Source organism: Hylaeus volcanicus, chromosome 3 (assembly GCF_026283585.1).
Source record: "Hylaeus volcanicus isolate JK05 chromosome 3, UHH_iyHylVolc1.0_haploid, whole genome shotgun sequence".
NCBI classification, from domain to species: domain Eukaryota; kingdom Metazoa; phylum Arthropoda; class Insecta; order Hymenoptera; family Colletidae; genus Hylaeus; species Hylaeus volcanicus.
Window position 1 is genome coordinate 4,945,277 of NC_071978.1, and position 11,339 is coordinate 4,956,615.

An 11,339-nucleotide genomic window follows, 5' to 3' on the forward strand; every position below is an offset into this window, starting at 1 on the left:
TATGGAAAAAACACCGTTGCTGAAGGACATAGTCAATCAGGATCGAGTTTTCAAGGATTTGGATTCTTTTCTGGAGCCAAAGTTGATACGAGCGCTAATGCTGATGTCTTTTCTAGACCTGGCATTGGTCGTACAGGATTAGGCTTTGGCAGTCAAAGAACAGGGTTGACTGAAGCTAACGCCAAGTCTAACGCCATAGCCATCACTGGAAACAATGGATTCGGTGGTAACGGCGTTGCTGGAGGTGATAGTCAATCAGGATCGTGGCTAGATGGATTTGGAGGTTCCCTTGAGTCGAATGTCAAGACTAGCGCCACAGCCAACGTTGGAGCTGGCTTCGGTCAGTCAGGGTTTTCTGGAGCTAAAGCTGATGCGAGCGCTGGTGTTAGAGCCTTTTCTGGACCTAATGTTGGAGACTTTTCTGAAGCTAATGCTAATGCTTATGCAACTGCCAATACTGTAAGCTTCGGACCAGGTAGGTTTTGTCTTTGGAAAATGTTGTTTTGTTTTGCTTAAAGTCTTCATTGAGATCTTGAAATATTGGGAGTAGTATTGCGAGCTTGGAGGTCTCGTTTATTATCGCTTCATTCGATTGCTTCATTGCTACGTGTTTAAAAATCGAGACGAGGTTGTATGCATTGTTAATAGCGAACAATTAGTGTTTGTGATTACAATTTGAGCGGTATCCTTTTTTCTTACAGGTGTAATCTTAAATGAGGATATTGGTGCTTCCAATGATCTTATCAGGATGAAGAGGCATCACCATTCGCATAAGACTAAGTTGGGTAGTTCTAGGTGAGTTTTCCAAAATATGAATAGATTCATTAGTGGACGTCTTAACTTTCGAGTATCTTAATAAAAAATTCTCTATTTTCAATTTTTATATTTTTGTTACTCAGTTCTGAAATCCTAGTATTTAATTTTCAATTCCTATTTATGAACGGTGACTTTCAAAATTTTTAATTCTCAACTCTAAAATCCAGATTTTCAAGGATGAATGGACAACATTCTGATATTTGATGGTGAATTGTTTCAGTATTTTCTTGGAAACCCCGAACACCAAGCTTGCCATCGGAAAATCCAAAGTCAAGATTCAACCCCCAGTTTTGCATCTCCATGGACTCCATCTTTGACGCGAGAGCGCTGAATTTCCTCGAAGCCTAATGAAGACGCCTGTTCATTTTTTTTTTTGTTTGAGATTATCAGAACAGTCGGAATCGTGTTAGCTAGTGAGGAAATTTTGTTTAAGGGAAACGGAAAGGCAAAATATATACGTCGCGTATGAGTAAACATATGCGCGAAACAAAATTATTCAAAACATTTATTCGATTCCTTTGAATAAATTTGGCAAAAGTCTTATATAATGAATTTAAAAATAAAAATACTCCTTAAATAAATATTTTGTTCGTACATACGGCAAAACTGACTGCACTGAAGTGAGTGGGCTTATGGCAATGCCAGTGGAAGGTCCATGATTCGACTACGTCATCGAAACCTTTGGAACGCGGATAAATTTCATTTAATATCCAAGATCACGGAATAAAGTGAATAAAACATGATCAACGCGAAAGCGTCTCGTCTACGGGCCACGAATCATTATCCTAGTCCAAGGCAAAAAACTCATCTACCTGGAATCCCCCAAAATCAATGTCTCAAGTAGTCGCTGTTTGTAATCGTGTTTAATATATGAAAAAAAGTTTCCTCATTCGACAACTGCCATATTAATTTAACAATTACTCAAATAACTATTAATTGATTCTACTTGACACATTTTTCTTTCTTCGAGGAAATGAAAATTTAAGTTGACCTTCTTTAATGTACAAAACGATGTAATACTAGAAATAAAACAATGAAAGTAGTTATTAAATTAGACGTAAGTAAATACGAGAAAAATTGTGTTTTGATAACAGGTGACGAATAAACGAATATTTATCGGAAAAGAAGTCTTCAATCAATAATTTTTCTTTACACCAGATTTTATGATGGCAAAATTAATCTATACTTCTATACTACTATTATAAAAAGGAAAAATTGTTTGCATGTAGAGAGTAATTTCTGGAACTAACTGAACCGATTCTCGCAATTTTTGAAGGAACAGAAAGCTACGATATCCCTAAGTAGCACAGATTACATACTATTTCGATAAAAATAAGTTTTCAATTAGACGTTTCTATATTTGTAAGCACTGTACTAACACGAACTATCGATTGAAACATCTTGGTTATAAAAAACAAAATACAGCCACCGATTCATAACGAATAAAAAATAATCGTTTTATGTAATAGTTTAGCCAAACGTGTACTCGTTCATTGTGAAATATTTCACTGGATAAATAAAACTCATCTTTCTATTTCCTCATTCTCTGTTCCCTGCCTCGGGCCGCGTGATTCCCCTGAAGCTAATCATCGAAATTCACATTATGATTAGCGTCCCGACGGTTGTACACATTTCTACGGTCCACTTTCGTATGTCCTTGGACTGTAAGGTCGTCCACTCGTTACGAGCCAATAACAAAACTCGTGTCATCGTTTCCGAAGCCAGCGACACGCGCGGGGATGTCTTCGATTTCGGCAGTGAAGGGATCCTCGTATAAAAGCACCTCGAGACGTGAATATTCCACGATTTGCGTTTTTGCTTCCTGACACGAGCATTTCTAAAAGAGCCTAGCCGAAATGGCGTCGCGATTTCTGGCCGTTTTCGTCGTGTGCGCGGTTCTGTTCGAGTCGTGTCCCGCGAAACCAACGCAATTAAGAGGAGACCCATCGAAGGACACCGACCCCCTTCGTGAGCTGTGGATCTTATCCGCGGAAACTGGTCAGTCTTTGTTGTAGTTTTTCTGGAAAATTGACCTTCTGGTGCTTTGACTTTAATATAGTAAATAAAATAAAAATTTAACCATCGTTTGGCGTAGAAAAAAGTTACGAATAGTTCAATATTTTCGTGACTATCCTTAGAAATTTATTTTATTACTGGTAGTTTTGATTTGTGTATTTTATGTTCGAAATGTGATTTTACTTCAAATTTCCTATTCCAATCACAAGTTAAAGATTTTCCTTCTAAATGAAATGCGAACGCATCCAATATAAGACAGGACATTGACCTGGCTATTTACTTGACCATTGATTAGATAACTTACAAAACGCCAAGAGAGTGCAACGATCGCCACAACTTGGATTTCCTAATGAGGGTTATGGACTCGTGTCAGAACGCGAGCGTCGCAGGCACCGGAAACAATGCGAATTCGGCTGCGAAGGAGGGTACGTATTACTTTTACCAATTATTTATTCAATCACATCCACTTCTGACTGCATTTCTGACCAAATCAAGAACTGAAACAGAATATCATGGGCGAGAAAACACGCCTTTATAAAACAAGGCCCCAATTTTGGCTAAACGCGACATTCGTAAAAAGATGATATATTTTTATACTCCCAAATCAATTCAAATTCATATCCCACAGCTGAAATTATTCAAACCTACAGTTCTCCAGTAATTGTTTCCTAAACACGATTATCTAACGTATCAAAGATCCTGCAATCCCTAAATCACTCCTACTATTTCTGTAGATACGTACCAGAGCCAGGATTCTATCCCGGGGGTGGATTGGGAGGAGTTGGCATAGGTGGAGCCTTGGCTAATGCAGAATCTAACGGATTCAACGCAGGACCGTTCGGAGGACCTGATTCCCTAGCTGACGCAGAGTCTGGTGGATTCAACGCAGGACCTTTTGGAGGACCTGGTGCGTTGGCTAACGCGGAATCAGGTGGATTGATAGGAAGTCCCTTCGGAGGATCCGGCGGAGGAGCTAGCGCGCAGGCGGGTGGATTCAACGGTGGACTCTTGGGTGGATCCGGTGCCGCTGCTTCCGCAGGGGCAGGGGGACCCAACATTCGGCCACTCGGAGGGGGGGACAGCCAGGCGAACGCGCAGAGCGCTAACTTCAACTTTGGGCCCTTCTCCGCGTCGTTCAGCACTGCCGAATCCTCGTCCAATAATCAACGGTATTGAGATTCTATAGGTGAGAGATTGTGTGCATAGTCAATTTAATAACGGAATATTCGGGTGAGATAATGGCTACTTGGGACCCGTCGGATACCTTTTGACTTTATGGAAAAAGCTGCCTCCTCAGGTAGCTTCACTTTATAAGGGGTGCCCATTTAGTGGCAGGCATATTACTGGGGACAATTTGGGCATTTCTGACAGTATTATACCGAATTTAGATTCCATTGTTGGATAAAATAATGAAGAAACATGGAAATAGAAATATGCAGGGTGTTCGGTAACTGGCGGAACTTCAATATCAATATTCCTTTCATGTAATATTTAATTCGATACTTTTGTTGTAAATATAGATTAATCGGGACGCCGTATAGGAAAACACCTTTCAAACTACGTACTTTTACAACTGACTTTATTTCTCTCTCGTTCTGTATTCTTCCGCAATCTTCCACGATCTTCCGAATTCTTCTGCCGTTGCTCGGCATTTCGCGTGTTTGTAAACACTCTGTCCCTCTCTCTCATTCGCACTCGTCTCATTCGCACTCGTCTCATTCGCTCAGCTTCACATTCGTACATTGCGCGGCTAATGTAAACAGTCTACACTTTCTGAAATGATTTTGCTTTCCGAAAGAGGCTGAAGCCTTTCGCGCTAAGACGGTGACGTTATCGCGAGGAATCACGTCGTTCACGCGTCGCCACGAGATGGCAAAGAACACGAGGCGCAACAAATTTCTCTGTCACGCTCCGCGTCGTGCCCCATAACCGAGACTATTAATTGACTTTGCACGCGCGTGTAGTCGCCGCACGCGCCTCGCAGCTTAACGAGCGCCGTGCACAACCGCGACGAATCGGCTCGACGTGAATCAGTTCTTCCTGCAATTCCCTCGGGCGTAAAATGCCTGGGCGTACGCCTCGTTTCTGTTTACGAGGCGAGAATGCTTGCTGGACGATTAATCGCTCGAGGCACGGACCTCTTCCTCGTATTCCCAGCTACTAAACAACGCTCCGAAGCAATGGCGGGTACTAGAGGAACATTGAGACCCTAGAGCTATCGACTATGAAAATCTTGTGGCTAGATTTTTTTGTCATACGCCATTATAATTTCGATGAAATAACAGAGACTCGAGGAATCATCGAAAGGCGCATGCGCGTGGATCTCGAGGATTCTCGTGCTTCCCTCCCTCGATCTCGAGGACGGGCCGTAAATCCACGCGTGTCGGGTTAACGAACTCTGCCCATTACGGATTTACATTATTACACGAGATGTTTTCCTTTCGGCCTCCTCCAACTGGAACGATAAAGCGAACATCTGTCCATCCGGGCCCTTGGAGGCGGACGGTCAGGTATTTTGGCCTGAAAATCGAGGGAGTCGCGCTGTTTATATTCTCCGAAAACAGCCAATCCTTTAATTAATAATTTCATATATTAGCAGGCTTCGAAAGCAGGCTTCGAGAGCATCATTGATTAAATTATTGATTGAATTGATTGTATTCGTTAATTGTACCGACTGAGGAGGGATTCTTCATAAATGTAGTCTTCTGTTGTTTAATATATCCGAGTAATTCTCTTTGGTCTTCAATCGTGGGTCAATTGGCAATCTTCGAGTTTCCTGATACTTGGCACGTGGACGAGGCATTGGAAGCCATATTTCTTTAGTCATCTTCAGTATTATAGATCAAAATACAGATGTTCTATTTCTATCACTGATGATAGCTCAAGAAATAAAGCTCGAAAATATCCTAAATACTGTTATATATATAGTAAGCAACTAGTAGTTTAAAAAATCTCCAATATTCACGAACCTTGCCCATTGGAAACCACATTTATTCAGAACCTCTTCTATCTTCATTTCTTGGGTCCACCCTCACGAAGAGGACCATATCTCCAGATCATGCATCATGCATCATCTCTTTGTACGCAGCGGAACTACGCCAATGAACCTCGTACACGTTCCCAACGAACAGTAATTGAACAATAAATTCCAATTCCTCATCCGCGCATCAGATTTCGCCAACATCAAAGATTGTCGATTCGACAACGTCCCAATTGTTTATCAGCCAATGTTCCACCGCTGAAAGCCCGAAAACTCCCATCTGGCGATACTCCAAAGGAACCCGCGAGGAACAATCGCACAGACGGAGGAGCTCGCCTCCTCCGGTGCCCTGAGGGTTCGCGAATGGAAGGTTAACGAACCCATCGAATTAAAGGAGGTCTTTTCACCTCCGGTGGGTCCGGTGTCGCCGCGCCTGAGCGAACGATCGGCGACGAACGGGGGAACATCTGTCCAGCGAGTCCTAGGTAGAAGATGCAACAATCCTCGCGTGTATGTCAGTTCCATCGAGTGTCTTTGACGTCTCTTTCCCTCTTCCACCCCTTTTTCTCGTTGGCGTCTCGTTTCGTGGCGGCAATGGTCTCTTCGATGGTCACCGGTGCTCACAAAGACAGGCCACGGCGGTGCCGCGACGCGTTGATTATTCAAAACTCGGCGGTAGGTGTGCGCCTGCGTGCGTGTGTGTGGTACCTGCGCGAAAGGAACGCTCGTGTACGCGCGCGCTCGCCCCGAGTCGCATTGTCCTATTGAGCAGCGCTCCTTTTGGTACGGTGTGAAAAAGAATGGACAAAGGGAAAATGAATCTTCTTGGTTCTCAGGCGATCGGCAGACGGCCAGACAGACGGATTAACTCGTTTTAAAGGGATCCTGGGGACGCCATATTGTCGGTGGCCCTCGGGGTACCTCGCGTATACAGGATCTCGGGGCCAACGAGCGCGGGGCCCTAAACGTGGCCAGCGAACCGGTCTGTTTTGATCCCGAAATGCGCCTACACGCGGACCCCGCGAGCCTCCGCTTTAAATCTGTTTGCCCAACCCAGGTGGATGTTTGCGATGCCGATATTTCATGCCGTAGTCGTAGTGTTATCTTGTTTGCTTTCGCTCTTGCGGTTGGGTCTATCCAGGGGAACTATTGGGGTGTATATGATAATTATTTACTGATAATAGATTCTGGGGGCCTTTCCATAAATTGCGTTGGGTTCTTAGGGGTTAGAGGTATTCATTCGTTGTAGTGACACCTTCCTCAAAGGAATATTTGACTGTAATACAATTTTCTGTTGTATTAGGTTGTCTCAAAAGTTTCTTTCGTGAGTTGCATTCAATTATTTTCTGTGCCAGTGTTTATATAAATAGACAATCGAATTTCTTAGGCATTGATACAGTAACAGTAATGGAGCGAAATGAATTGTACACAATTTTGTAACGTAACATAAAACATAAAATATTGTGTATGAATTAATTATTAATAAAACGAAAGAAACTTTTCGGACAACCTAATAATTGTGTTCGCAGTTAACGAAGTCATTCATAAATTACTTTATGATAATTGTACCGACTGAGGAGTTTGCACGGGCCAGAGGTATTACAAATCAGTCCCAGTTATTCTACAAGGGACCTGTACAGGCTCCCAAAGATTTCCAATGTACAGGCTGTAGGGTGGTTTTATTAACACAATAGAGAATACTTTCGCGTTTCAGGTAGAATAGCCTGTATTAAGTCAATTATCCTTTCCCCTCGTCTGGTTTTCGCCTCGAAAGCACCAATTTTGCTCCTCTTTCCTTTGCAATGGCATGACAGTAGCCTGGCGAAGATTATTGTTATTATTTCTTTCTTGGAGTCGTAAAGAAATGCAACGGAAGAATTCACAATCGGTACGTCTGAATCGTTTCTGTATTATTCAAGGGTTCGTTCTGATTTCAAACTAGCATAGAATATTCTTCAACATGTTATATAAAACGCTCGATATCTTAATGCACTTATTAGTGACACAATTTCTCCTTTCATACTGAAAATTCCCAAAGATTGGTAAGGTTGTTTAGAGTCGCGGGTAGCCGCCATTTAAAACCACAGTCCCGAAGGAGCGATATATAGCGACGACGGATAATCCAGCGAATCTCACTCGACAACCGGCTAATTTACCACAGTCGAAGACATTACACGAACGACTACACGCGAATCGTTCAAATAACATCACTCATGGGGGACGCATGAATTGCAATCATTAAACGCGCCGGGTCGGGAGTGAATCCCGGTATGCAAATCGCGTCGGGTCTCCCTTTTCAAGGGTCATCCAGGAGGGGTTAAAGGTCACAAGTGGTTCCACACCGTGAGCTTATTTATGCACAGAACCTACGGCCGGGAGAATGCAGATTTCAGATTACGATTCGCGAAAGCACCAAGTCCTGTTATTGCGTGTTACAAACAAACCCTGACTGCGTTTAAAGCCAGCGGACGCGAAGCTACGTAATAGGAGAAGGGAGTCAAGTATTATTTTTATCGATCCACTAAGAGATTTAGTGGAATCGCAATCGATTCTGCCGTGAGAATTTTTGGTAATTAATGAATTGGGAAGTAGCGAGTTGAATTGGTAGCTCAAGGTGAATCCTGAATTTGATAACTTACTAAATAGAGGTGTTTGGGACTTTTGAGTCGGTAGGTGTCGATACTGGAGTCTAACAGGTTAATTGCAGGAGAACCTACACGGTTAGACACGAATGTTTAATAATCCTCGAGGTTGAGAACTCCAAAGGCTATTGGAAGTTTAACATTAGAGAAGGTTTGCTTTTGGCTCTATTAAACTAACCAACCTAGTACCATTAAATGGTCATTTATAACGTCTCGCCTCTCTTCTGAGCTTGATCTAAAGGCTCCGTATATAAACGTTTGTCTTCAACTGGCAGGATGTCGGACAGGATTTGATAGAAAACCATCTCTGAAGGGGTCTGTCTAGCTTGGGGGGTTCTGTCTAATTTATACTTCAACTAAATTCTTATAGGTTACCGCAGGGCAAACAAATGTATGTGAAAATGTTTAGGCCGATATTTGAGATTTTTCTAAGTAGAAGAGTCCTTTGAGAAACTAAGACAAAACGCTACTTTTATGCAGAATGACGAAGCATGATGCAAGCCAGGATGAATAAGAGTGTTCCAGGAAGCTTGGAAATCAAAGATCATTCGAATTGGAATTTCTTAATTAAGATAATTAGAAGGCAAGCTTCCTTTTAAAGGAGTAAGACACTTTATTACCTATCCTGACTTAGAATTGTGACGAATACTATATGACGAGTACAACACTGACTGCTCTGGCTCTCGATGGCCAAGTAAGAGTTGTTGGGAGAAGAAGAAACTACCTAATCGTTAACCTCAACGGAATAAAACATACCCACCAAAGACCTAGGTTTACCTCGATCCCTGCCATAACTCTATCACCATTCGATCCCAAATTTACGAATTTGCCCCCCTAAGAGCTGTAAAAGGCCCCAAAATTAGGGATAAACCTGGCTGTTACCTGGGTTCCTGTTAAAACGATTCTTTATTTTCCGCAGGTACAAGGCGTCGAGTGATCGACTTTGACCCTAATTTATTCTGTCGCTGGCCCGATCGCCGATCCGCCGAGCAGTCCGCGGCCATTGTTTACAAACATTCTACGTCACTAGGTATAAGTAAATAAAGCAGACGGGGTAGAGAGGTAGGCGAGCCCACCGCCACCCTCCGTTCCAACCGAGATTTCCTGGGAGCGAGTTCCCTTTGTCCGTACGGCAAACCACCAGATGTTCTCGCAAATAAAACCGACAAAATATGGCGACGGTGCATCCCGAGATACGGGGACGAAGGAGGACGGCGTGCGAAGAAAGGAGGAAGACGGACGCAGGACCCGAAGGGCCCGAGGATTAACAGCACAAAGGGAGGCCAAAGAGAGCTCTCCGAGGGCTCGCAAAAAGCGAACACCTAAAATTGGGATCCGAAGAGTGGCGTGCAATGACCGGGCCGATCTGCACACGCGATCTTCGACGCTGGGGCTGCATCATCCTCGAGTCTTCGTATCGAAACTTTCTCCCAGAGAGGAAAGCCTGTTACTCCTGTTGCAAATAAACCGTTCCCAACGAACAAAAGTGTTATCGTTTCGATTCTACCTGGGTGCTTCGACCAGCGACGAGGAGAGTTCTTGGTTAGATGAAATTAGGATAAACGAGTACGAGTTCGGAAAATTAAGGGAGGAATAGACGGGGTAAATGCTTCTTGTATAAAAGTATAAATTAAAGTACTAGATATTAGGTTGTCCCGAAAGTTTCTTTCGCGTGTTGCACTCAATTATTTTACGTGGTCGTGTTTATATAAACAGACAATCTAATTTCATAGATATTCATGTTGTAATAGTAACGGAACAAAATGAATCGTGCACAATTCAGTAATGTAACATAAAACATAAACTATTGTGCATGTATTTCTTGTTAATAAAGCGAAAGAAACTTTTGGGACAACCTAATACATCTTCGTTATGTGATGTCTTCGATAATCAGTAACAATATCGATGAAGGTTGGCAACGCCATCAACCTGAAATATTAAAATAAATGCCTTGCAAGTTGTCTGCAGAAAAAACGAATTAGGGCCATAAAGGGTCAATTCATAAATTAAGAGAAGATAATTAAGCGAAGGCTTTAGAGTAAAAAATAAATTTAGTTATTGACTATTCAATATTATTCATAGTATTGTCACCATAAAGAATCAGAATAATGTAGAGATTAATATATATTCTTAATATACTCGTCTGGTGTTTTAGTAGGAGACTCAATCTTCTCCGAAGTAGTTCCACAGCTTCCCTAACCCATATCTCCAGGAAAAATATGCAGAATAAAACTGAAAGCACTAAAAGACTTTCTTGACCACCGATTTTCTACTTTCCATTGCAGACTCCTTGACTGAAATACGATCTGTACATTGTAGAATTTACTCGTTTAGTTCGAAACACAAACTTTCTCTCAGGAGTCCTACAACTTCGTCAACCTACATATACCAAAAGAATATTGTAAAATAACATCGACAAGCTTGAAATAGATTTTGACTGGCATCCGTTATCTATTCTCCATCGCAGAATCCCTAAATCCCACAGGAACTCCTAAAATGCTATCCTTCGGTGCAAAAGTCAAGCCTTCTCCCAAAAAAATCTTACAGTATCACCTAAAGCAGAGATGGGCAAAACTCTAGGCTACGAATAAATTTGAAGTTTGCCGATGTCCAGCTTACTTTAGGTCAGAGGTGGGCAAAAACCTAGGCTTTGAATAAATCTGAAGTTAACCGATATGTTTGTCTCGTTTCCTCTGTTGAACATTTTATAAAGAAGGAAACGAGACAAACATATCGGTTAACTTCAGATTTATTCAAAGCCCAGCTTTTTGCCCACCTCTGACCTAAAGTAAGCCTGAAAGTCCCCTAAATTGGTCAAATCATAGTGTCCAACGTGACCAAGCTTCCCAAACCTCCACTTTCCTCAAGAATTCCCAAAACCAAAT

At 42.3% G+C, this 11,339-nt stretch overlaps 2 protein-coding genes across 2 annotated transcripts in view; both read left to right on the forward strand.

Moving 5' to 3' along the window:
- LOC128873522 (uncharacterized PE-PGRS family protein PE_PGRS44-like) overlaps positions 1-1,867 on the forward strand; it is a 3,024-nt gene extending 1,157 nt beyond the window's left edge. Inside the window, exons 4-6 of the mRNA XM_054117147.1 lie at positions 26-475; positions 702-795; positions 1,037-1,867. Coding sequence (XP_053973122.1) covers positions 26-475; positions 702-795; positions 1,037-1,133 — 641 coding nt within the window. The 3' untranslated portion in view covers positions 1,134-1,867. The remainder of the gene's footprint in view (positions 1-25; positions 476-701; positions 796-1,036) is intronic.
- A 675-nt stretch (positions 1,868-2,542) lies between these two features.
- Positions 2,543-10,166, forward strand: LOC128873574 (uncharacterized). The gene is made up of 4 exons (XM_054117224.1): positions 2,543-2,814; positions 3,128-3,257; positions 3,567-4,018; positions 9,374-10,166. The coding sequence occupies exons 1-3, from the start codon at positions 2,673-2,675 to the stop codon at positions 4,006-4,008; spliced, it is 714 nt and encodes a 237-aa protein (XP_053973199.1). The 5' UTR covers positions 2,543-2,672; the 3' UTR covers positions 4,009-4,018; positions 9,374-10,166.
- The last annotated feature ends 1,173 nt before the right edge of the window (positions 10,167-11,339 follow it).